The sequence below is a fragment of the Alexandromys fortis genome, unplaced genomic scaffold (genome assembly GCF_014885135.2).
Source record: "Alexandromys fortis isolate MF-2015 unplaced genomic scaffold, M_Fortis_MF-2015_v1.1 scaffold_0, whole genome shotgun sequence".
Classification (NCBI taxonomy): domain Eukaryota; kingdom Metazoa; phylum Chordata; class Mammalia; order Rodentia; family Cricetidae; genus Alexandromys; species Alexandromys fortis.
The window spans coordinates 39,419,888-39,446,745 of NW_026067949.1; the positions used below are offsets into that span (position 1 = coordinate 39,419,888).

At 37.5% G+C, this 26,858-nt stretch overlaps 1 protein-coding gene across 1 annotated transcript in view; it reads right to left on the bottom strand.

Moving 5' to 3' along the window:
- The window catches only part of LOC126506467 (transmembrane protease serine 11F), a 45,212-nt gene extending 19,787 nt beyond the window's left edge, over positions 1–25,425 (bottom strand). The window contains exons 1-3 of the mRNA XM_050150084.1: positions 25,241–25,425; positions 6,944–7,098; positions 4,048–4,166 (exon numbers count right to left, since the gene is read on the bottom strand). Of these exons, the coding sequence (XP_050006041.1) occupies positions 4,048–4,166; positions 6,944–7,098; positions 25,241–25,251 (285 nt within the window). The 5' untranslated portion in view covers positions 25,252–25,425. The remainder of the gene's footprint in view (positions 1–4,047; positions 4,167–6,943; positions 7,099–25,240) is intronic.
- Between the last annotated feature and the right edge of the window lie 1,433 nt (positions 25,426–26,858).

Here is a 26,858-nt window from a genome sequence, read left to right on the forward strand (position 1 = left end):
GTAACCTAAGCCCCAGATCTTCCAGACAAATCAAGCTGAGCCTGGACTTTTGAAACCACATCCTTGCTAATATTCTTCCTGTATACATTCCTTCTGTCTCTACATTCTACATAAAATTTCCTGGAATTATTAGTCCAAAAAATCATTTAATCAGAAATCTTCATTAATATCGGGAACTTCCAGACACAGAATTTGCTTCTTGTGACTCAAAACAGATAAGAATAAGTTCTCTAAAACCAGAGAACACTGTGTCCTCTCCTTGGAAGTTCTGTTATCACTAATTCCCAATTTTTAGATGAGGCTTAGTCTGCAGTGAGGAAAATATTCAGTAAACGTCAGTGGAAAAGTAAGAGTTTGTATCTTGTGCATTTTTGATATTTCAAATGTTATATCCTTGAATAGAAAGATAATGGGAGGAACCTTAATGCAGATCCTCAAGCATTAGTGTTGTTTTAGAATGTTTAAAAACTCCTAAAATGGATTTCAGTGAATGTTCTTACAGCACACAGGATTTGATGGCTATAAAGTGAACAGCTTTAACTGGTCAAACCAGCCAAACTGAGAATGAAACCAATTATAATCTTGTCTTTTTCTTTGGGGGGGAGGAATGTATTTTAATTACAACATTTCTCCCTTCCCTTTTCTCCCTCTATATCCTCCTGAATATCCCTCCCTACTCTTCTTCAAATTCATGTCTTTTATATATTGATAAATACATCATGTTCAGTGCACATACTGCTACCCGTATGCATGTTTTCAGGGTTGATCATTTGCCACTGGGCAACCAACTGATGTGCTTGTTTCTAAGAAAGAGTGCTTTGCCCATCCCCAGCTTTTCATACTTGCTTTTTTTTAATCTGTCTTGACTCTGCCCCAAAGAGCAGAGTATTATACAAGTGATCAAACAGAGAAGTCCACGGCAACCCTAATCATGGTGCAGCCCTGACATCACAGGTTGTTTGTAGACAGAGAAAGGTACTAAGAACAATGACTAACTTTAATATTTCTACTGAGGACCGTGATATAAAGCATTGATTCAAATGTTCATAAATAATTCTATACAGTCATAATGCTTTATTTAGCCAATCTCTTGGCCACTAATGAAAAACAGATTACTATCTATGATCATGATTTGACATAATCTTAGAAAATAGATTCTATAAATATTCACAAAATGGATACAAAAAACAATTTATAATTTTATTGAATAGATAGAAAAATAGGTGAATGAGTCCTAAGCTACAGTTTTTGGTTACCATCGCAAATATGTTTGGAGTGGAAAGAATCAATAACTGGAAAGTTGCAGCTGGCATAAAAGAAAGGTGAGAGAAAAATAATTAAAACTGAGAGACTACGAAATGTTTTCTACATTTCTTAGAAGCACAATAGTTTCTGGTACTCATGAATGAAAACTTGTGGGTTGCTTCTTCTTAAAAGATACTATAATCAATTAGGAAACCCTCATTTGCTTATTGTGTATAAGTCTTTACTGTACAAACACTTTAATTCTGTTTGCTGTCCTTTGAAAAAGTGGATCTAGAATGAGAAATTAGGAAGAAAACAGCAAATAAAATATTCAAAGACAGAAGTAGCATTAAGGAGACACTGACTCCTAAGAACTAGCAATTATGAAAAGGTGAATGTGGACTACATCAAAATGAATGGATTTAGGTTCAAGATGACAGACTTCTCTTTAAAGACCTCACTAAAATTATGTTAGATATAAGAGTAAGGATAAGCTCAAACACTGATAAAAAGTAGGAAAAAGATTTCCTTAATAGATGAGAGATTTATTTCATGTCTTGAACTCAGACAACAAAAGAAAAATAACTGAAGTACGATTAATAAAAACTCAGGGATTGATATTGGGGTTCAACTTGTAGACCCAAAAATCAAAGCAGCCAGTCACTGGCTCGACCTCAGTACAAAATGGCGATCCTGCCTCCAAGAATCTCAGAAGGAGACTGTGTCTGAGAGCTGTTTTCTCCCACTTTATAATCCTCTCTAGCCCTGGGATTAAAGGCGTGCACCACTGGGATTAAAGACAAGCACCACCCAGTTTCTATGGCAACTATGGGATTAAAGGTGTGTGTTACCATTGCCTGGCTGTAAAACTGACCAGTGTGGCCGTTTTACTCTCCCGATCCCCAGGCAAGCTCTATTTATTAAAATACAATTGAAGTGCCACTACAAGTAGCTGGCTAGAGAGATGGCTCAACAATTCAGTATTGGCTGCTCTTCCAAAGTACCTAGGCTCTGTCCAAGCACCCACTTTGGGCAGCTCACAGCCACCTGCCACTCTAACTGCAGGGAAAGCAAGTAATTATTTATTTAGTTTTCCTTTAATCCATGGAATCCAATTAGTGCTGTTTATACTGGAATAAGGTGTAGAGTGTTGAGGAAACGTGGGGATTGGAAGTGAAGTGTAGATATGACCAAGATACATTGTATACATGTATAAAATTTTCAAGCAAGAATACATTTCTAAAAAAAAAAGGTAATACTTTAAAGGAGCAATTTAAAGTTTTAATGAAATACATCAAAGAAGTCCTAAATTAGTTACTTATTTTGTGTGGCCCTCTACATTTGAAGCATGTTAAATCAAATCCTAACATGGAAATGTGTGTCTCTGTGTGTGTCTCTGTGTTGTGTGTATGTATGTGTGTCTGTGTGGGGGTCTCTGTGTGTGCATGCCTGTGTGTGTGTGTCTGTATGTGTGTCTATGTGTATGTCTGTGTTTTTGTGTTTGTATGTGTCTATGTGTGTGTATGTTTGTGTGTATGTATGTTTGATACAGAAAAGCAAAAATGCAATATTTTCCAAGATAAACTCAAAGAAGACTAGAATGCTAGATGTATTGGATGTACTGAATGTACATTCTGGAGAATATATGAGTTCATAAATCAGTAAATATGGTATTATTAAGCTATTTATCTTAAAATGAGAGATCTGAAGATAGATTGCTCTGGAGGGCATTAAATTCAATATTTAAAAGTCTCATAAGAATGAAAAACTATAGAGAAATGAGGAGGAAGACCTTGTGAAGAAGAAGACAGATATAGATTTCACTGTTTGCAGCAACAGATGAAGGGACTCTTGGAGTAGCCGGAGGCTGAAATAGATAAGGATAATTCTTTGCCATAGCCTTTCCTGGCACAGCTGACACTTGGTTCTCCTACTTTTGCCTTTTAAAACAGTTAAAGAAAAAGAATATTCTATTGCTTTAAACCACACAGTTTTGTGGTAATTTTCTATGGTAGCCCCAACAAACTAATGTCACAAAGATCAACACTCACTGTTGATTTATATAATGACACAGCAGATGCTCGTCCTCATCAACTTAGACCATGAAACCCAATATGGACAAGTTCAACAGAACCGCCATATATGGGCTGCCCATGCATGCACCTCAGATGCTACTTATAGAGTGAAAAATAGTTTGAGCAATGGAAGATGTTATACACCTCAGTTAGCGGGCTGAAACTGCATTTGTGGAGGAGCTGGTCTGACAGGTAAGCATGGGACTGACTATTGTACCATAGTAGTCCTAAGAACACTGACTTTTATTTTTGGAAAAAATGATTTGGTTATTTAATTCAAACATGCACGTGACTCAGTTACATATAGCATAATTTTTAAATGCAAAAGGCAAAGCCAGGGTCTTAAAAGGTAATTATATTGAATCAGCGTGTTTTCTCATGCAAATACAAATGGTACTGATTAGAAAATAATATCAATAATATTTTAAAGTTTATATCACCTGTCCATATAAATATAGTATAACAGTAAAAAAATTGCAAAGAACAAATGTATAAAGGTTATTTTCAATATATATTACTGATAAAAGTTTATATATAAAAGAGCAAAATCATTAACAACACTAACAGAAAAGAAATGTACACAGCAGATAACCATTGTGATATTTAATTAATAAATAGGGAAATGAAAATTAATTCCTTAGTGAGATACAGCCTGCTAGCATGACAAATCTGAAGAGTCAGATTGTTAAATTTTAAGGACTAGATCAAGATTTCTCATTGAGCTTACCATTCTCTCAATCTGATGACTTCTTTCTATAAACTCTCTTGATGACCTCACCCCATAATTTTCTTTGTATTTGATGTTTGTGACTTGAAAAGAGGCGAGGTAATAGAATGACTTATCATCTGAAAGGCAAGCATGGAAGATGCTGGGTTACATGTGCTGTGTTCCTTGTTCCCACCCCTGATAAATCTATTTCCATTTAAAACAAAAGTTATTGTAGAACTCAAAAATCCCAGCTTGTAATTTCATCATATCATTGCAGTCAGCCAAAACAGAAAACTCAGCTCCAAAAGAACGCTGACTGATACACACGCACATGCACATCAAAATTATCCTACATTTGACATGCAACATATAATGAAAAATCAATATCAAAAGAAATCATAAAAGTCGTGTGCTTTATTCCTTTGAACTGTTAATATAGACTTATCACATGCAGGATTTTGATGACACAATGGCCCAAATTTTAAAAATCTATTCTCTTAATAAATTCCCCTATCACCAGCAATCCAGTTTGTGCTTTTGTCATCAAGACAATACATACTTCTTGTGAGTACCCCTGCCTTTTCTCCCATTCCCCACACAGTAGCCTGTTCTGTGGAGAGCTGTCCTCGTGACTGCCAATTTGGTGATATAACTTGCTTACCTAAAGCCTTTCCTTTTTTGCATTATCATGGGAAGGAGTCTTCTTTTCTACATACTTAGATTTTGTGTTGAAGCAACAGCAAAACTGTGCTTTTCTTTCTTTAGCATCTCCCTCAAGATTTTGTTTCTACTGTTACTTTCCCTAGAAATCTCTTCCATAGGGTGTTCTCTACTGTTTCATCCTATTCTTGACGTTACCTCTTTTCAAGATGGTATTGAAAGCACTCGCACTGAGCCAGCAACCACAACTAAAACGCTATACTACACTTTGAAGAGCGCCTATTGTGGTATTCTAAAAGTTTATGCTTTTTTTTTTTCAATAGGAGGCCAAATTCTGGAGAGGAACTTTGAACTACTTTTCATTCAAAGAGGCAGAAACATTTCCGATAATATTAGGAAAAGAATCCAGAACCATAATTGTCCTAAGCTTTTTTTTAAATAAAGTACTGAATTAAGAAATAGCTATTTCAATACTCTGTACTTACAAATTACACAGCATTTCATGTTAAAATTCCCATTTTAATTTAATTACAGTTTCATTTGAGAACATTTTTAGATCAAAAATTATATCAAAGATCTGGAATTAGTAAGAATTACATTTATAAGAGAATAAACATAGCCTAATACTAATACCTACAAGTACTTAATGTTACTATTTGGTTTATTTTTTCTGTTTAAACTGTTGTTTAATCTAGTTGAGATGGAATACCACCACAATTTTATATCTTTTTGTTGTTTATGAGTTAATTCTAAGAAATTTTTCTGTTTTTTTCTTTTTCTTTCCTTTTTTTTTTAATGGTCTCTCTAAAAAATTCTGGCTGTTCTGGAACTCACTCTGCTAACCAGGCTGGCCTCAGACTCACCGAGATTGCCTGTCTCTGCTTTCAGGGTGCTGGGACTAGAGGTATGCACCACCATGCCAGCCAGTATTTTGTTTCTTATTGCTCACTTAAAAGTTGAAAAAGATGCATAACCAATTATTTTTACCTAAATAATTTATGCTGCATTTGATTGTATATATGGTTTCACTTTTATGATCACGGCTTAATTCTTTTTCATGCATGTAGATGAATGAGCCGATATTTGTCAAGTTTGTAGCAGACACCACGTTCTAATCAATCACTTTTTACATGCAGTGTCTTAATGGATCCAGACTGTATCTCAATGCATATCGTCACAAGATTATATAACTGAGTTATTTTATAAGAGCTTCTATTATTTTCTTCAGTGACAGGTATTTTTAAGGGATGTTTATATCTATTTATATCTCAATACATTTTAGTATATTAAAACATCAAAAAATAAAAAGGACTTATGGGAGTCACTAAATATTTAAACAAAGTATCAGTCATTTATGTTTATAAATATGCTAAGACAAATGTAAGTGGATCTTAGCTGTGTGTCATGTGACTTTTCCTGATACTATTTTCAATACAGTTAGAATTAATTCTGAGTTTTCCTTTCTCCCCCAGTCATGATATAATTTTTCTTTCAAACATAATGTTGGCTTTGGCTTCTTCAAGATATTTTTGGGGTAACATTTTTATATAATAAGCTGTTACTTTCTCCTTTCTTCCCCTCCTTTTTTTTTATTTCCCTTCTCCTTTGTTCTAACCCCTCTTCCTTCCTTCTTTCCTTCCTTTCTTCCTTCCTTCCTTCCTTCTTTCCTTCCTTCCTTTCTTCCTTCTTACTTTTATTTCTTTTCATGTCTTTATTTCTTTGTGGTATGGGGGATCTGAATCCACAACCTAGCACCTCCTAGGCAGTTGCACTTCTACTGAACAATATTCTCGGCATTCTTTACTTTTAATCTTGAGATAGCCTGTTCATTGGAGGTGGCTGACCTTGACTTCAGTCTGTAACTCAGGCAGTCCTTGAACTTGTAATTCTCCTGCTGCAGTTTCTTGGATACTGGGACTACTAGCTAAGACTACTGAGTCCTTTCTATCACAAGCTTTCTATAGGAGATTCAGAAATGTCTTGATTCTGAGAAGAGTACTCAACTTGATGTTATTCGTCCTTACTTTGAAAATATTTTTTGTTTTTTTTTTAATTCTTAGTGTTTCATTTACATGTGCCTATCAGTGTAGTCTTTATTTAAACTTTTAATATTCAGAAATGTGTAATGTAGACTTTCTGTTCTTAGCAAACTATACTTTTACATGAATGAAAACTATATTTACAATGTTATCAAGATGTCAAATTTTATGCAACAGAGTCACTTGTACACTCAAGACATGACCTGAAGACTTACCTTCAACAACGAAATGAGTGACAATGCCGATTGTGATTCCTATGATTGCTACAATTGCCAACGTAAACAGAGAGAGTCGAATAGGGTCCCAAAATTGTTGCTCTCTTCTTTGGTACTCAATTCGTGGGTATTCAGTTTCTGAAAATTCAACTGGTCTGAGATAAGACAATAAAAAATAGTAGCAATTCATTAGACTTCATCATGGTTCTTTCTCATGGGCATTTCCTTCTTTCTTTTTTTCTTTCTTTCTTTCTTTCTTTCTTTCTTTCTTTCTTTCTTTCTTTCTTTCTTCCTTTAATTGAAAATAGATTCAGTGGGGAAAGAGTATAAATTAGAGATCCCCATCGGGTCCCTCAGAAGTCAGGGAACCCTGCAGAAGGAAGGGAAAAGGATTGCAGGAGTCAGAGGAGACGGAGGACAACAGGAGGACATGACCGCAGAAACTTCCACATTTTTTTCTTTTTCATTGCTAAATTCTTTTTTCTTTATTTTATTTTTTAAAAGAAAACAAACTATCTTTTTTCATTTTGCATACCAATCCCAGTTCCCACTCCCATTTCCTCCACCTTCCCACAGACCCCACCACCCCATCCACTCCTCAGAGAGGGGAAGGTACATTGTTTTGGGGAAGGTCATATCTAGGCTGAGAAAGGTATCCATCCTAAGAGAATAGGTTCCCAAAAAGCCAGTACTAGCAGCAGGGACAAATCCTGCCCCAGCCATGCAACTGTCAACCACATTCTGAGAGCCTAGTTTGAGTCTATGCTGGTTCCTTCCCTGTCCAGCTGGTGTTGGTGAGCTCCCATTAGCTCAGGTACACTGTTTCGGTGGGTGTGCCCATGATAGTCTTGACATCTTTCCTTATATTCTCTCTTCCAACTCTTCAACTGGACTTTGGGAGCTTAGTCCAGTTCTCTGATGCAGGTCTCTGTCTCTGAAACAGGTGCATTTCTTACATTCATTTCCTTGCCAAACAATTTGCCTTGCTAAGTAGCACTGGGTTCCTTGAATCTCAGCGAGAACACGATAGTGTGCATACCCTCCCCAAACCACAAGCACAGCACATATTATAGCTAACTTCTATCAATGGGACGATTCCTTTGCACTGATTTTTGTGTGGCATACTGGAAATTTAAATACTTGATAGTGAAATATAAAAATCATATTCAAAATTTTATACTTTGTAAGATATATTTTATGTCATTTAAAGAAGGAAGATTTTAAGCACAACTTTGCATGGTTCCATCGGTTACAATTGATTAAAAATAAAAGACTTTAAGACTTAAAATAATCTTAAGAAATTCTTAACTTTTAAAGTAACCATATGGGGGGAGGGAGAAAGAGAGAGAGAGAGAGAGAGAGAGAGAGAGAGAGAGAGAGAGAGAGAGAGATCAGAGGTTAAGAACATTTGCTGCTCTTCCAGACGACCTAGATTTGATTTCCAGTACCCTCATGGTGACTCACAATCTGTATCTCCAGTTCCCGGGTACCACCTCCCTCCCTCTTCTGGCCTGTGCAGGTACTGCATTCATGTGGTGCACAGATACGCATGTAAGCAAAACACCCATACACATAAATAAAATAACATAAATACAAAACAGTTTTCAGAAAAGTAGAAGCATCACTTTCACATGACCAGGGTTCATTGTATTTTATTGGCATCTCCAACAAAATCTCACAGCTTGTGAGTTGTGTTCAGGGCACCTAAGACATGTCCCATGTGTTCATTTGTCCCAGATTCCCCAGTGCACTACTTCTTCTAGGAACAGCACGTCGTTGAGACCACCATTTTCCCACATAAAAGCTGCTATGTACTTAATTTCTGATTCCTCAAATAGCATTCAGTGATATGTTTTTGCTTTTCATGAAAACTTTTGGCAAATATGAAATGAAAGTGTTCACTAATTCAAAAGCAATCTTCGTGTTGTTACCTGTGACATTAAAATACATCACAAATCACCATAGTACCTAAAGGTTTTGATATGTGCTTTGCCTTTAGCATCTTTGTGCATTAGTAGAGGAGACAGATACGGAAACAAGATGCTGCAACTCAGTTTTTCAAAGGTTACATAAGAAAAAATTACCCCTTTGGAGGAGGTATAAGGTGGGAGATTTTTATCAAGAAGGCTACAGTGTGTGTGTGTGTGTGTGTGTGTGTGAGAGAGAGAGAGAGAGAGAGAGAGAGAGAGAGAGAGAGAGAGAGTTTCATCATTTGTTTATTGAGACACATACTCACTAAATAGCCCTGACTGACTTGTAACTCACTCTGTAAATAAGATTGGTTGATCCGTGCCTCTGACTTGAGGGCTCTTGGATTAAAGGGATGTGCTTCTGTACCCAGCTTAGGCTACACTATTAAAAGTTTGAGGAATAAAAGTTCACTAGATATTAAAAAAAGAAAAAGAGCCAAGAAAACAGAGTGTAAAAAAGATAGAAAGGGCAAGATGTGAAAAAGTGTTCACTACTCATAATTGGTACCTTTTGACTTAAGGAACTTATGTTCTGTAAAATGCTTGCAGACAGGAAGCCATTCCGATACCACAGTACTAAAACGGGACAGAGTAGAATAGGTTGTAAACTGTAAACTCAGAAGTGAGGTTTACGATCCCAAAGAGAGGTGGAAATTTCCCTGCGGGAGCCGGGCAACCAAAGTTTTAATCAGATAGGATAAATCACACAGATGGGAATAGTGGTAGGGATTAGTGACAGGTGGAGGTCATGTTGAAGACTCAAGAGAGAGGTGGAGGTCATGTTGAAGACTCAAGAGAGAGGTGGAGGTCATGTTGAAGACTCAAGAGAGAGGTGGCAAATGCCTGGATTGAGGTCGCAATGTGGGAAGGAAAGGAACACACTGATCTAGCTCTAATCTTTGAGTCTTACGGAGTGATTGACTGGGTCTGGGGCAAAGAATGATTAGCAGCTCACTCTTGGGGATGTCCAGGCAAATTATTGTTATTAAGGATAATTAACAGAAAAGAAAGAGCTTCCAAGTAGGCATCAATAATGCAGATATAGTGGTTACCTTGAGCCAGCTGGAAACAATGTCTTTATTTTTCTAACATCACCAATACCTATGTATATTTCAATGAGAACAGCTCTTAAGGTTGAAGACAACCCAACGCAGAAGAAAAATGGCTGCGTTTCCATGAGCAGTGCTTTCTTTCTCACCCACAACACACCTATTCTCAAAATTCATGCTGGTAAGTATTCCTGATTGCTTGTGTATGTGCCTAGTATTCTCATTCATTTGTATTCCTTGTTCCCCTTTCTCCATGTTTTCTTGAGTTCATTCCTGCAACCTGACTCTTTCAAAAATCAGGAGAATCAAATTTTACCAAATTTCTTGTGGTGATAGCTAAGCATCGCATCATAAGAAGCACCATTGTAAAGGAGACTTGTTTCTCTTCTATCACAGCCATTTTTGATTTTGAAACAAATTTCTTCTGTTGTTGACAACTTGTTTTCAGTCTAATAGGACTCAAGTAAGAAATTCTCTCTCATAAAAGTTGAAAGGAGTTTTGCCTAATATGTGTGTGCTGTGAAGTACAGCCTACAGGAACAGAGGGAAGATGCCACCCAATCACTTAGGAAGCAATGGTTGTCATCTGCCAGAGGCCGTGGAAATATACAGCAGTTGACAACTAGGATTTGACAGGTCGAGCCACCAGATGAAAAACTCTCTGATGGGGAACCTCACTGGGAAAAGACCGTGGGGCCACTGACTGTACAGGACTGTAATTTGTCTCAACTAAGAACAGCTATGGGTATTTCCCCCACCGCTTGTGAGATATATATATATTCCATTCTACTGTGCACACATATAGCTGTGTATAGTCAGGAAGACGATTTCTGCTTAACTTTATAACTCTGATAAATAGAAATAATGCTAGGACAAAGACAGCCTTTTACACATTTAACTGATTTTAGACTTCAGAACAAATTCAAAGCAAACTGGTTGCCCCTGGAGACAAATACACAAGGTCAGTTTCCCTGGTGTTTATTGTTGATTCAAGATCAATACATAAAGCAACTTGAGTAGGCATAACTTTCTCAGCCATGGACCTTCTGCACATACTCGAAACCTCAAGGTTCGTCCAACCAACTTGTTATTGTTTAAGGTCTGAATTACAATGTCCCTTTATGTCTGGGAACCCTGACCACTCAGAGCTGTGTGCTTACTTTACTCACTGACTGGTCAGCGTTACCTCTCTAGCCTGAGAGAAACTGTGTGATCAGTTTGGCTGTTTCTTATTGTTTACTCAAGAAGCTGACTGACCCTGAAAATGTGATGCATATTTGTGCAAACATTTTGTCTGTGAGAAGAAGCAGAAGAGGTGTAGGGGGAATTAGGAGAGAAATGCGAGAGAGGTGTGTATGTGTGTGTGATGGTAGGGAGATGTAGCCAAATGTGCAGGGAGAGGAGTGTGAGGGAAGAGTAGGAGAGATGAGGTGTGTGTGTGTGTGTGTGTGTGTGTGTGTGTGTATCGAAAGAAATTGCAGAGAGAGAATTAGGAGAAAGATGTGAGAGAAGGTATGTGTGAGTACTGAAAAGGAGATGTGGCTGAATGTGCAGAGAGAAAGAATTGTGAACAGATGCATCTGGGTGGCTAAAGAGATACAGAAGATGTGACTGTATAGAAGAGAGACGTATGTGTAGAAAAAAGTATATGACTGTGTGGAGAGAGATGTGACTATGTAAAGAAGAAACATAAAACTGTATAGAGAATTGTGAAAATAGATGCAACTCTTTATAGAGATGCACGGCATGTAGAAGATAGATGTAGCTGGAGAAAGAGATATAACTGTGTGAAAAGAGATGTAACTGTGTGCACAAATGTATGGCTGTGCAGAAGAAAGATGTATGTAAGGAGAGATGGGTAACTGTATGTAAACAGATGTAACTGTGCGAAGAGATTGCCAAGAAAATGAGATCATTCAAGATGAAGTAAAAGATAAAGTTATCCCAAGAAAATTTGTGCTTCCTTATCTACTCCTCAGATAGAAAAGCCTGGCTCTTGCTGCATTTGTGTGTTTTTTTTTTTTTTTGCATACCCTGGAGGTGGCCTTAGAGCTGGCTTTCAAAAAGGCTGCAGGTATAGTTCCTTGCTGCTCTGAGAAAGCATTCTTTTCACTACCCTGGATGCAAACCTTGGAGCTGGCATCACCATGCTGCAACATTATCTTATGGTTTTGGTATGAATTACTTCCTCAAGCGGTCTGTGTGTTGGAGACTTGGTTCCCCGATGGTGGTGTGTCAAGAAGAAAACATTCCTTGCCATGACATTGAGTCACAATGTTACCATCAACACATTCTAAGAACAAGGAAGCAAGTCCACTTCGGGCAGACACCTCTGGAACCATGAGTCCATGTAAATCTTCCTGTAAGTTATTTATCTCAGACATCCTTTTCATATCAGTGAAAAAGGCATAGGACACTCCAAAGAGGGAAATCTTCACAAAAACTCCAGCAAAGTAGTACTCAGAAGAGTTGACCCTACACCTCACCAATCCCACCACTCTGGAGAACGGACCCGGCACCTCCCCACGCACCTGAAAGGTCTCTGATAGCAGAGGTGTAGGTGCGCCAGCCTTAAATACACAAGAGTGGTAGAGCTGGCCTCACAGTCTGCTATGTGGTGACATGGGCAAGGGAGAGATAGCACCATGTTCCTCGCCCCTCGTCACCTACTGCAGGTGGGAAAAGCTGGTTTTGGGACCATGTGACTGAGAGAACTGACCCTACCCCTCAGCAGCTGCAGCCCTTGCTAGAGCAGACCCTGCATCTAGCCCAGGCAGCATAAGAGAGTTGACCCCATTGATGGAGGCACATGAGATCTGGTACCCTCGAAAGTACTTGGGAGATCTGGTCCCACAGTTCACCTACCATGTTATGGAGTGAGCCAGGAAGAGACGACCTCTCTCCTTCCTCACCCCTCACTGCCTATGGTGAGAGTTGTCCCTGAGGTCACGAGAGTGGGAGAATGGACACTACTCCACAATGGCAACAGCACCTTGGAAAGCAGGCCCTGCCCCTTGCCTAGGCAGCACAATAGAGCCGGCCCTGTTGGCAGGAGTGGGCCTGGGGGTATGAGAGCAGAATGACTGCCCGCACTCCCCTCTCCTGCCATGTGGTGGCGTGAGTGAGAAACAATTGCCCTCCCTCCCCTTGCCCCCTGTGGCAAGCGGGAGAACTAGTCCTGAGGCCATGAGAATGGGTGAACTGGTTTTGCCCTCACCAGCTGAAGCACATGTAAGAGTGGGCACTCTTGGCACCTGCTGACCTAGGCAGCGTACTAAAACTGACCCTGTTGTGTTAGTGAGGGTACAGGTGAGCTGGGCTTTTGAGCATGAAAGCAGAAGAGCTGCCTCATGTGCCGTGGACTGGCAAGGGTAAGGGAGGTACGCCCTCCCCTACCTGTTGCCACCTGAGACAGGTGGGAGAGCCAATCTTGGAGACATGAAAAGGAAGAGCTTGTTCTGACCTCACCATGTTCAGACATATGGAGAGAGTTCTTTGCTTTACAGTAGAACTAGCCATGGTGGTGTTGAGTGTAGGTGAGCACACAGTAGAGCTAGCCATGGTGGTGTGAGTGTGGGTGAGCATGACGCAAAGGCGTGAGACAAGAGAACTGGCCCTGTTTCTTGCTGTCTACTACATTGGATGAGCTAGTCAAGGCAGTGCTGGAGAGCTTGCCTGGGTGGTGATGATTAGGAAAAACTGGCAGGCTGACCCAGCTACCGCCCAGGCCCAGAACCAAGACTATGAGGTAGCCCATCTCAGCATCTGCCTCATCTATGAAGCACTGGAGCTTGTGAAGGGGCCAGACCTTCAGATCCAAAGCTACAGGATCTCTACCACCTAAGTCAATAATAAAATATCCAAGAGGAGTCCCAGTGAGGGCCCAGTTTCAGTACTGTAGCAGAAGCCAGAGGCCTTCAGTCAGGCCAACAACTCGTTGCAATGAACATTTACAAGTAAAGATGTAGGGACTAAAGGGTATATGGTGTAACTCACCGGGCCACACTACATCTTCCATGCTCAGATTTTTGTTTGTTAATTAGGGGAGATTTGCTTGTATTGATTGCTCCAATACCACCAATAGAGTCTGATCTCAGTTCAGAGGGCAAGATCCACATTCAGCTGGCTGGGGAAGACCATATTGCTCCCTGGTAGACTCAGAGGGAGATAGAGGGTACTTGATGGAGGAAAAGAAGGAGATAAGGGGTAGGGTAGTTATTTCAATCAGAGAAAGAGGAGGGTGATCATCTCTGTGTAACTCCATGGATCTCTCAGGTTTATTCTCTAGTATTTATTCTAAAGTTTTATTTTTTAAAATAAAATGATAAAATAAATCACAATATCAGGCCCACAATATATGGTGCCACACACAGGACACCATTTATAGATGGATTTTTTCTTTGGGCCACCTTCTCGCAAAAAATTACACTGAGATTGACAATTATGAAAGCTTGGTCTATAGGTTTAAATTAACCAAAAGGAGGCAGAGTCAGAGAGACGCCGTGGAGCCACCGGAGTCAGACAAGCCAAATCTTTGCTGGTAAGCCACTGCCATATGGCGATATATAGATTAATAGAAATGGGTTAAATTAATATAAGAGTTAGCCAATAAGAAACTAGAGCTAATGGGCCAAGCAGTGTTTTAATTAATAAAATTTCTGTATGATTATATCGATTCTGGGTGGCCAGGATGAACAAGAAGCTCCTCCTTCTACACTTGGGTTACATACACTCAAAGGATTCTACATCCTACTATAGAGAGACTTGCATATCTATGCTTATAACTGTTCTTTTCAAAATAGCAAGGAACAAGAACCAGCCTAAATGTCCATTAACAGATAAATGGATAATGACAATATGGTGCATATACACAATGCATTTTCATTCACTTATAGGGAATACTTGAAATTATAAAATTTGTAGGCAAATAGAATTGGAAGATATTAAGTAAACCAATCAAGGTTCTTTCACAAGGACTCGGTCTCTAATGTAAAGATATGCCAATGAAAATAAACATAGATAACAGCTAGAAAACTACAAAAGGGGACCTTGTGACTAGAAAAGAAAAAAGAGCTTTGAGAGAGAGAAGTAGGAAGAAAAAAGAACAATGTGAAAGAAGAGAATACTGCCAAAGGATAAGGTCACAAGAAGAGGAGGGAGGGTAAGGAGTTAATGTGAAAATCAAGCAAAATGAAGTAGGCATAAAAAGTCTACTGCTTTGTAAGCTAATTCATCTTTAATTAACAAAACAGTATCTCTCTCAATTAGAAACAAAGCCAAAGATGTGTATCAAATAGATGTGGATGTTAGTTTGACTCAGCATTACAAATGAAAGAAAAATTGCCAAGGATTTAAGGACATATGAGAAGATACCTTTGAAGTCTGTTTAAATATACTTTAACTGTCTGTGACAATATTATCTAAATCTTTTTGATCATTGTTATATGACTTTCTCAATGAGCTTATTTCTGTTTATTTCTAGTGCTATTAAAACATTACAAGGAAATACAATACAATTAACTTGAACCTTGTAAATCGAATGAATCAGATAAAAATTCAATCAAGATGAAGATTTAAATATTTAACTCTCCTGAGCACTAATGAAATGCAGATAACCAGATGTAAATTAAATGTGATACAGTCTTCTATGTGCAGCATAAATATTTATGCACTAATCAAATGTTCTCACAACAGTCACCCAGAGGGGAGATTCTTCCAGCGTCTTACACATGTTCTAACATATTTTTATTCAAGTTGGAGCACAGATAAACATTAGAGATTCTGCTTGGGCACAAGCCATTCTACTTCTTGCCAAAAACCCATCATTTCTGGGCATGCCCATGAATCTATCTCTTTATTAGTATCTCTTTTGCATGAGTTAATCAAGGTTAATGACCCTCCTTAACACATATATCTTCATACACATAGTGATACACATGGAGATCAGTGAACTATAGCAGGAGATAAAATATGCGATATTCACTTTAAGGGCAATTTTGAACACTCAAAGGGAAAAGCGAATCTCAGCAAAACCAACAGGCGGATTCTTTCTAGGGCAAATAACATTGCAGTTTATTAAATTGTGCTGGTTTTTCTTTCAATTCTAACTTAAACACCCCAGCTTCCACTGACCTTCCTGAGGCTTTTACTTTGGATAGACTAAAAGTGTTTTTAAGAAGTTAGGAGGTCAATTGTCCCTTGCCTCTTCCCTCTCTCCACCTCTTCTTTCTGGTGTAGCATTTAATCTCAAAAATCACTAAGTCAAATAACAGCCTGAGTGACAAAATTACACACATAGGGACTAACTTCATGATAGGATTCTAAGTATGTGTATCATCACTTACCTATATGTACGATCACAGTATAAAATATTTTATAATTCAAGTTATCTTGTGTCCCTTGTTCTCGCCTAAGTAATTATTTATCAACTATTAAAATGCTTAGGTCTGAGGTTTTGCATCACAAGTCTCTTCCTTTTTTCTGTTTTTCTAATTCCTTTTGTTTTTGAGACAAGATCTTGCTGTGTATCTTGGACTGACCTAGGTCTTGTGCATACATATATGAAATTGGCAAAAAACAAACTTAACTAACGAAAACCAAAAAACACTGATATATACTTAATTATGATGAAAATTGGTATAGAAAGTGAGGACACACATATTCCTATAACAGGGAAACCTTATCTCGTGTTTAGGATCAGGTATGGCTTCTCTAAAAACAAATAAACAAGGCAGCCTGAAAATTCATCTCACTGAACCAGAAAAAGCAGAAGCAGAGGGGCAAGCATGCTCCAAAAAAAAAAACATCTCAGGATTCAAAAGTTGAACTGCAGTGTCTGGGAAAGTTAAGTATATACACAGACACACAAACACAAACTCACACGTGCACACACATATACACACATACAAACACACACACAGGCATATACATGCACATACCCGCACACATTTAAAATGCAGTCCTTTTCCATGAACAGTGATGTTTTGCACTTAGCTTTCTACATGGTTTTCAGGTGAAGAGATTTGTATTTGGCAATCTAGTACAGAAGGAGGAGCTGTGATTAAGATATAAGTGCCCTAGATAAAGGAGATCAGCAGTGTTCTCATTTACAATTCACATAATCTGCATATTCAATAAACAAAATTAACATGTCCTAGAATTTCTCTGTCCCATGACAGAACGTTCACGTGTGAGATAATGATTAGGTTAGAAGGCTGCATGCAGAGACATCGAAGAGCTTGTCATTCTTATCATTTTCCCTTCAAAACTGTGCCTTCCTTATTTTTTATTGTTTTGTCTTTAATACATCCCTATCTCAGTTTCCCTTCCCTCTGCTCTCCTCCGCCTCCCTTCTCACCCAGATCTACTCCTCTGGAATTTCCCTTCGGAAAAGAGCCGGTCTCTCAGGGATAGCAACTGAATACAGCATAACAAGATACAAAAAGATCAGGTACAAACCCTCAGATCAAAGCTGGGCAAAGTCTTGCAATTCAAACTAAATTTTATAAAATTTATATTTTTTAAAAAGATAAGTTTTGCATTTAGAAGCTCACTGATACTTAATAAAGTCGCCTAATCTATACAAGTTTTAGGAAATTGTGCCGTGTAATTCTGGAATAACAATAAGGTAGTTGAATTTCGAGTTTTTAAATTTTAAATATTACTTACAAACTGTGTTTTGTTTAAGGGTTAAAATTAAATTTTGTCTTTGTGAGAATGCCAGAAATTTTTATTATTGGTTTCATATTCAGATAACTCCTACCTGTATTTCCATATATAAATCCATATATAAATTACATATATAAATGACATTGCTTTCCTATTCTTTTGAAAAGCTATTAATCAACTACTTTCCCTGCATTTTGCTCAACGCAGAAAGCAGCAAAACATTACAGATGCAACATTAATTTTCCAAACATTACCATGTGAATAAATGAAAAGGCAATTCCAATGAACTGATTCTATTCTAACTAATATTTATGTAATTATTCTAATGTTTGGGTAACACATAACATATGCAGGAACCTCAGTTCTGGGCTCCAAGAACAATTTAATAGATGCCTTGTTTGATGTGTAATATGTTAAATAGCTTCCAAGAAGACACTCAGGAAAATAGTACACTTTTTATTAATTTAGCTAAAGGGGAATCTCAGCGAATCCTGAATTCTTGGTTCAGTTAAAAACATTTTTTTAATGTGTCTGGAATGTAGAATGATGGCCAAGTTTGAGCTAAGATGCATAGATATCAGAAACACCTAGCTGGGCTTGTTCATGTTAATAACGGCTGATTCCTCCATGTTTCTGAATCTCTCTGCTAATTGTCCAAATTTTGAACTAGAGAGCACTGTGAAAGTTAGAGGAAACACATTTCTCACCACCCGAAGCTTGACTAATTTTGTAAACACAGCAGAGGGCAGTGAATAGACCATTTCTCACACATTGTCATATTAGAACAACTTATCTGCAAATAGTGTTTGATGTTCTTTCAACAGCTTCTGTCAGGATAAAAAGATGGCCAAGCGAGTTAAAATGTGATAAGATTGATGACTGGTTAATTTTGAAAGAGTAGTAAATAAATACTAGCTGAATTCTCGCTGTTATGATTGGGCCAAGGAGTGAAAAACATTAGCAATTCCCAGGAAAAATATTAATGGAAGGCAAGGAATCCAGTTCTATGTCCTCCCCCACAGAGGACGTACTTCTCAAGTTAACTTTACAGAAATGTTTCTGCAAATTCTGCTGAAGGTGTTTGCCTCAATGATCTCATCCAACACCCCTCGCACTCAACCGAAATGACTCATTGCTTAATATATATTGATAATGTTTTTTTAGAATATGATATGGCACATAAGCCGTGAAAATAACAACTGATTGATTATTCCTTTACCTATAAGACATATAAGCTACAGAAATAAGATTAATCATTCCCTTACTTGTCAGAATGGTGGCAAAGGATATTAAAGCAGTTGAAGATCGGGGTCAAAAATACAGGTACAATCCAGAACATACAGCTGCCTGGGAGTAGCCTGACATGGAAGGGGGAATGACAGGGAAGGGAAGACAGGCAAGAAGGTCATTGGCAGTGGAGCAGGAAATGTCACATCGGTGTAGTAGAGTTAAGGTGATACTTTTCAAGGAGTTTCGAGGCGGTAGCTATGCTGATGCATCAGGCCCCGGAATTCTCTTCAGGTTTATGTATATGACTGAAATGTGTTCAGAGTGAGAGATGAGAGCCAGCTTAATGACCTGATTCTTAATCTATTTATAAATACGTTCATCAAGATAAAAGTGCCTCCTCCTTTTCTCTTTCTCCCTCTACTCCTCCTATCCCCTCTTCTCCTCCTCTCCTCCTTTTCTCCTCCTTTCTTTCCTATTCCTGCCCCAATGCTCCCCTTCCTCTTTCTCATCCTTCTTTTCTTTTTTATTCCTCTTTGTCTTATTTTAGTTTATATTGCTTTTCTGATGGTTTGATATCGGTGTATGCTCTAAGTCCTCTACCTGTTTATTCACCTGATTAGTAAGAGAAGGAAATAAGAAAGAAAGAAAGAAAGAAAGAAAGAAAGAAAGAAAGAAAGAAAGAAAGAAGAAAGACAGACAGGAAGAAAGAAAAAGAAAAGAGGGATGGAGGGAGGGAGAGAAAGAGGGAGGAAGGGAGAACGAAAGGGATATGAAAGAAAGAAAAAAAGGAAACTACTCCAAGAGCAAATACAAAAATTCTCCAATGATGCTCTCGGGTGAGAAGAGTCAAGGCAGTTGTTTGCTGCCATGTAGATAAAAGGATTTACCTGTTTTTATTTTCCTTACAGTGCCTACATGAACACTACACTCTCCTTCACAGGTTTTTTTTTTCTATTCTTAGGACTTACGTCTTGCCAAAATTCCTCATCTTATCTCATTTGTTGGAACGTATCTTCAAGACTGTTTTACATACCAGTATTTAAGCCAACATTTTAAAACACTGCATACTACTGAAACACACATTCTGAACATTGCATTAGACACTCCAAATACTACCCTCAAAAAAAAAATAAAATAAAACAGGAGCAGGAAAATACTTAACAAAATTGAGCTATATGAAATTGCTAGTTTATAATGATTTTAACCTACAAATGGGGTAATTAGTTTAATTTTCTTGCAATCTTTAATTATACTATACATTTTCAAAAGTTGTAGTGCTTCATTTTTAGTTTATAATATAAAAGATACCCCAAATATGGACTGCTTTCTAAGTTTATTGTAATGTCATATAAAATAATGATTGCCTCAAAGTTACTTGTTTCAAAATTTGAGCAATAAGGAAGGAGAACATGAGCAAGGAAGTCAGGACCGCGAGGGGTGTGCTCACCCACTGAGATGGTGGGGCTGATATAATGGGAGCTCACCAAGGCCAGCTGGACTGGGACTAAAAAAGCATGGGATAAAACCGGACTCTCTGAACGTGGCGGACAATGAGGGCTGCTGAGAAGCCAAGGACAATGGCACTGGGTTTTGATCCTACTTCATGTTCTGGCTTTGTGGGAGCCTAGCCTGTTTGGATGCCCACCTTTCTAGACCTGGATGGAGGAGGGAGGACCTTGGACTTCCCACAGGGCAGGGAACCCTGACTGCTCTTTGGACTGGAGATGGAGGAGGAGGGGAGTAGGGGGAGGGGGAAGGAAATGGGAGGCGGGGAGAAGGCGGAAATTTTTAATAAAAAAATAAATAAATAAAAAGAATAAAAAGATGAGCCAGAAAAAAATGAGCAATCAATTATAACACTTAAACTCTGTAAAAATAAAAAGGCTCTACATTTTAAACATGCTCAATGACAGGAATTTTTCAAGGAAGATTTTTTTTTTATCATGCACACAATTGAGACGATATAAAAGTGACTGTTTCAAGAAACAGTTCTTCCCAACCCAGATCCTGTTTCTACATTCTTTGTCTCCATTTCTTGAATACCACTAAAAAATGCTTTTTAGATCTTTCCAACTCTCATGTGGGCAAAGTAATAGATGACAGCAATATGTAACGTTTTTGAACAACATTTCAAAACTTTGATCTTGATTAGTTGGCAAAATAAATGAAAAATACAAGATAGAACAGTGGTTCTCAACCTGTGGGTCTTGACCCCTTTCAAGGTCACATGATCCTTTCACAAGGGTCACCTAAGACCATAGCATATATTAGATATTTACACTGTGATTTATAACAATAGCAAATCACTGTTATGAAGTAACAATGAAAATAATTGGGGAGGGGGTCACCTCAACTTGAGAAACTATTTAAAGGGTTGCAACGTTAAAAAGGTTGAGAACCACTCTCATAGACTATTAACATATAACCCGAAAGTTGATTTTAGAAGGTAAATAAATAAAGTGAATTGGAAATTTTTCATGGGAAAAGGTATGCAACCTTCATCTCACAGGTATGATGTTCATAACTCACTTTAGTTTGGTTGTTATCGTATTTCTTTCTTAGAATTGAAATACCAGAAAACATATTTTCTACAAAGTATATATATGCATATTTATTCTTTATTTTGATTTTGTATTTATATGTGTGCACATATGATGGATACACACAGCATATATGTGTAGAGAATTTAGGTATCCATATAATGTGTATATATTGTATTACTAGTATACTATAATCTATATTTGTTGAATTATGAATGAAATCAAAATCTAGTTAATCAACATTTATCTGATGCCGTCTTCTCTTCAATGATAAGTTTCCATCAGCAGAACAACACAGGTTTACATAGAATAAAATATCTCTATTTTTAAGCTTTTTATATATCTTCAGAATTGCTTTGTTATGAATATTTCATTTGCATTGTTAATCAGTTATGAATCAGAAACCGGCATGTTTCATTTACCCTTAACCTTTCCTACTTTAATCGTTCTTTAGCTTTAGTACATGTAGTCATGAATACCATACAAATATTGAGGGTCTGCAATGAGACAGGAAATATACTTAGCACTGGGAATGCAGAAAACATCCTGTTTACCTGGAGAGATATGATTGGGGGCAATTAAATACATAGAGAGATACATATCGATTGGCAGATGCTCAGTATGTCTGCGGTGAATGGCTGGGCTTCAGAAATGACAATTTTAGCAGCTTAAAGGAAAGCAATATCCCAGCAAATTTCATTTGTATCATGAAGGAGGACCGTGGGGGTGTCACTAAATGTGGGAAGGTGCATTCCTTATAGGTGAGGAAATGATGCCTGAGCAGGTGGAACCCCACCTCTCCGCTTATCAAGTTTTGCTGCTGCAGCCGACTAACAATAGAGTCACTAGGTGAGCAGGTTCCCGTAGAGCTCTAAAGAGCAAATTTCTTCATTCCTTCCTCACATTTTTATCAGACTTTCATAATGAACTTTAGAGATATTTAATCTGAAACAAAGACCCTCCCTAACCTGGTCTGATGAGGGAGGGGGACCTAATTGGGGGAGGGGGAGGGAAATGGGAGGCGGTGGCGGGTAGTAGGCAGAAATCTTTAATAAATAAATAAATTTTTAAAAAAAGACCCTTCCTAGACCAATGATCTTAATTTAACTAGATAATTCCCAGGGTCTCCTGGGAAATGTGTTTAAAGTCTCACGCCTTTGAATGACTGACTTAGTCCAGAATATACGCTTATTTCCCTCCAACTAATTTCTACATGTTTTTTTTATAAACAACCATCATTTCCTACATATTTAGAGATCCTTTAAAGAGATTGGGCAGACAGATTCATTACAACCTCTGTATGCTTCTTATTTTTACATATATCACATCTAACCATCCAGGTACAGTTTATTAAGTTGTCTCTCGGCACCACTTTCTACTTTCTGGTAACAGTAGCTCCTGTCACTGCCTCACTTGTAGGGGGTACCACATGAAGTGACTGATGAAATGAAACAAAAATAGACAGCTATACTCTGGGATGATTTAAAATATCACTTATACTTTAAGGAAGTTACTGTTCTCAATGCTAACTAGCTGTTAGCTCTTTGATATTACAGAATAAAATTATTTATATGGAATTTAGGATTGTTTGACTTATTGATTTAGAAATACTTTTGACCAAGACCCAGAAAATAAAAACATAAAATGCTGTCCGTCAAAAACTCACACACCGTAAACATGTCCACAGTGAAAAGCTTACTACTTAAAATGCAGACTATATGAAATAGTACCTCATTATTATTTAAGTAAAACTAATAATGTCAAAATTAAACCAGTAACGAACTCCCAAAATAGCTTTGTATTCATTTTTAAAGATAATCACAAATTCTGTTGATGGTTATGCCCTCTCAGCCCTTCTGTTTTATTATCACCCCCTCCTAACTTTTATGTTTAACGTGAAGTCTTGAGTGATAAAGGATTTTCCCAGAAAGTTGAGTGGAAACCTGGCTCTAAAACATATGCAAATAAATAATTCCTTTCCTTCTTCTCTTCAATATATGAGCCAGGGACTTTTCTAAGAAGCATGGCTTTCTCACTTATTTACTATCTGAAATGAGATCCCTTGGTCAAAGTACCTTTGCTAATGAATTTATTGAATCCACTAACTAGCCTCATACTGTCTTCATGATTTATTCACAGTATGGGGTAGGATATCTGCGCTAAAAATGCTTTTCAGCCACAGTTCCTTCCCATCTTCTGTCAGGTTCCACAAGCTCTGCCTAATGTTTCTTTGTGGGTCTCTGTATTTGCTCTCACAGCTGCCTGAGGAAGACTCTCTAATGACAGCCTGGCTAAGCACAGACAGATTTGTGTCTAGTCGTACTGCATCTTGTTATTCCAACTTCAGTTGATAACCTTGGGAGGGCTGCTCTTGTCTGCAGGGACGTGAAAGAGCAGTGGATATTGGGGAGAAGGGAGTTGGGGTAGGAACTGAGAGGAGTGGAGGGAGTTGAGGCTTCGGTCGGCATGTATTGTATGAGAGAAGAATAAATAAAAAGAAAAGGCAACTCTTGTCTAAACACCAATACTCAGAACTATTCATTCTGAATCAAATTTGAGGAAGCGTTAATGTAACATAATATAATAAAATGGTCAGAGAAGAAGAAGATATTAATAAAAGGTATAATAAAAAAAATCCCGAGTAGAAAAAGACTATAATAATAGAACAGAGTTGGGAAGTAGATATAGATGATGCCATAAATTGAGAGGGAAAGAGAGTCAGGATTTTAGAGAGGCATGCCATTGAATTCTGAGATAAAGGTGGATGAAGACTTCAGGTCCTTTGATATGCCTTTTTAAATTGAAATTGTTAACATATCATATTCACTTCTGTACATTTTATTTTGCTAAGTAATATACTTTCTTATACTTAAAAGTATGGGTATTGTGGTGGGTTATATTATTAGGACAGGATCTGTCTAGGTCAACCTTATGCATGAAATGGACTGTCTTCCTCAGGCTCATGCTGGTATTGGTAAGTTAAGGAATGTAAAAAATACTTATTTAAGAATATGATAGTTCATATGCTTAATGTATTATGTTTCATTGAAGACAAGCTCAAAACTAAACAATCACAAGAATCACAAAATCAGAATTATGTTTAACACATTGATCAAAGGAAACATGGGAAATTTATAGAGAGAGACACCAAGCGCCTATTTGAGAGATAAAATAGCAAATTTGGGCTAAATAGGAGTTTGAAAGAAATCATTGATCCCATATGAATTATCCTTTCAGTTTAAATCAATAACACAAACATTGCTGTATAAAATTAATAATTTTAATAAAAAATCAAGTAAGTGATTATTTACTTTGAAGTTCAAGTTTTTGCTAACTCATTAATTGTTTACACATAAGGATTTTAATTTAACCATTTTATTTATGTGATATAAATGATATATATTCATATATATATTAGTTGTAGTCATCCTTTTTCTTGGAATTAAACAAATAAAAAAATTAATATTCTTCCTTATTCAATTTGTATTTTGTTGTCCTATAATATACTTCATTAAAGACTATACTATTAAAAACATATCATGTTGAGCATAGTAAGAAATCAAATAAACTGTGTTTAATATTTTACTCACCACAGCATAGCTTTTTCTGAATGTTAAAATATAATACTGTTAATATATTGGATTTAATTTCTATTTAGAAAGAAAACATCACATTGGTCCCTTCTGTTTCATTCAAAAACCAATGAGACAAAACTTCAACACAAAATATAATCTCATAGAGTTAAAATAACTTCTACCAGTCAGAATCTGCATAGCCTGTCCCAGGTGATGTAAATATCTGTCCCCATTGTCAGCTCACTGAGAAAAGCTGAGTACTTACGCGTACATCATGGACCCAAGACTGGGAAGGCTTCTTCTATCCAGTCACCATCTGATCTCTATCAGCCAGGTCAGGGCTGGGAGGCTGGAAAATAATGACAGTCACTGGGGACAAGAAAGGAAACAAGCCCAACAGGTTTACTGACTGAGGTTTGCTGGCTTCATGTAGCCTGATAGGAGCACGGTCTATTTGGTGCCAGCCATTGCCACACAATGAAGTAATTGTCAATGCCTGCACAGAGAAGCTCCAAGCAGTAGAGGGCCCGGGTGCGCACAACCAGTGATGATTCAGAGGTTGCACTTTTCCAGTCGGGGAGGTATGATTAGAATTGAGGTGTGGACTTGGGTTTTTTGCTTGTGTTTTCTTAAGCAAAACAAAACACTAGAATACAATGACACCACTTCTTCCTTTGTTGTCCAGATCTTCCATCTCTTCCCTTTGAGGGAGAGCAGAGTGGTCCTGAGTTCTAGACCAGAGCACCTGTGCCTGTATCCTTGGTGGTATGACCATGGACAGTCAGAATAGCTATTGAAGCTGACTTTCCCCGCAAGCAAAATAGTAAAATTAACTTTACCTAACAGTAGCCACTTTAGTTCTAAAAATAAAAACAAACCACCCAAAACTGAAATGTAAAACAAACAAACATCCCATTTCTCTTTCTTCGTTGCCAAAAACATTTATAGATTTCAGAGGCATTATATAACCCAGTATTCAAAAATAGTCCTCTTACATAATTGCATTCTTGGAGGGTTTAGAATGTATGAATTTCTCATAGAATTATATAAAGTTACAAGGTACATATTACAATTTTAAGGTCTACCTTTAAAGATTCAAACCAAGCTAGGCCTAGTGGTGTGGGTCTGTAACCACGGTTGTTCAGAAGGCAGATGCAGAAGGATTTTACCTTCATTGCTTAGAGCAGTGGTTCTCACCCTGTGGGTTTTAACTGCTTTGGAGGCCACATTTCAGATAGCCTGCATATCTGATATTTATATCACGATTCACAACAGTAACAAAATAACAGTTATGAAATAGCAATGCAATAACTTTATGGTTGGGGGATCACAATATCACAAAGGACTATATTAAAGGGTCCTAGCATTAGTAAGATTGAGAATCAGTGATTTTGTTTGATGCTTGTATATAGCTTTTATTACATCAGCTACATTCCTTCCTCTCCTCATCTCTTCTGGAGGGCTGTTGGATTATGACAAAGACTTTTTTCCTTCATCTGTTCAGGCAGTTATGAAATTTCTGTCTGTGAGTTCATTTGTGTTGCGTTTTACATTTATAGATTTGTTTTTGAGGAGCAATTCTTTTATATCTGGGATAAAAACAACTTGACAGTGATGAATGATCTTTTGAATATGTTCTTGAATTGAGTTTGAAAATATTGAATGAGTATTTTCGCGTCTATGTTCTTCAAGGAGATCAGTCTGTAATTTGTGTGTGTGTATGTGTGCGCGCGTGCGTGCGTGTGTATCTGGTTTAGTTATTAGGATAAAAGAAAGTGTGAAAACATTCCTTTTATCTGTTTTACATAATGGTCTGAGAAATCTGTGGGTTTTTTAAATGGGTCATATTTTAAATGTGATTTCATCTGCGCTTTGACTTTTTT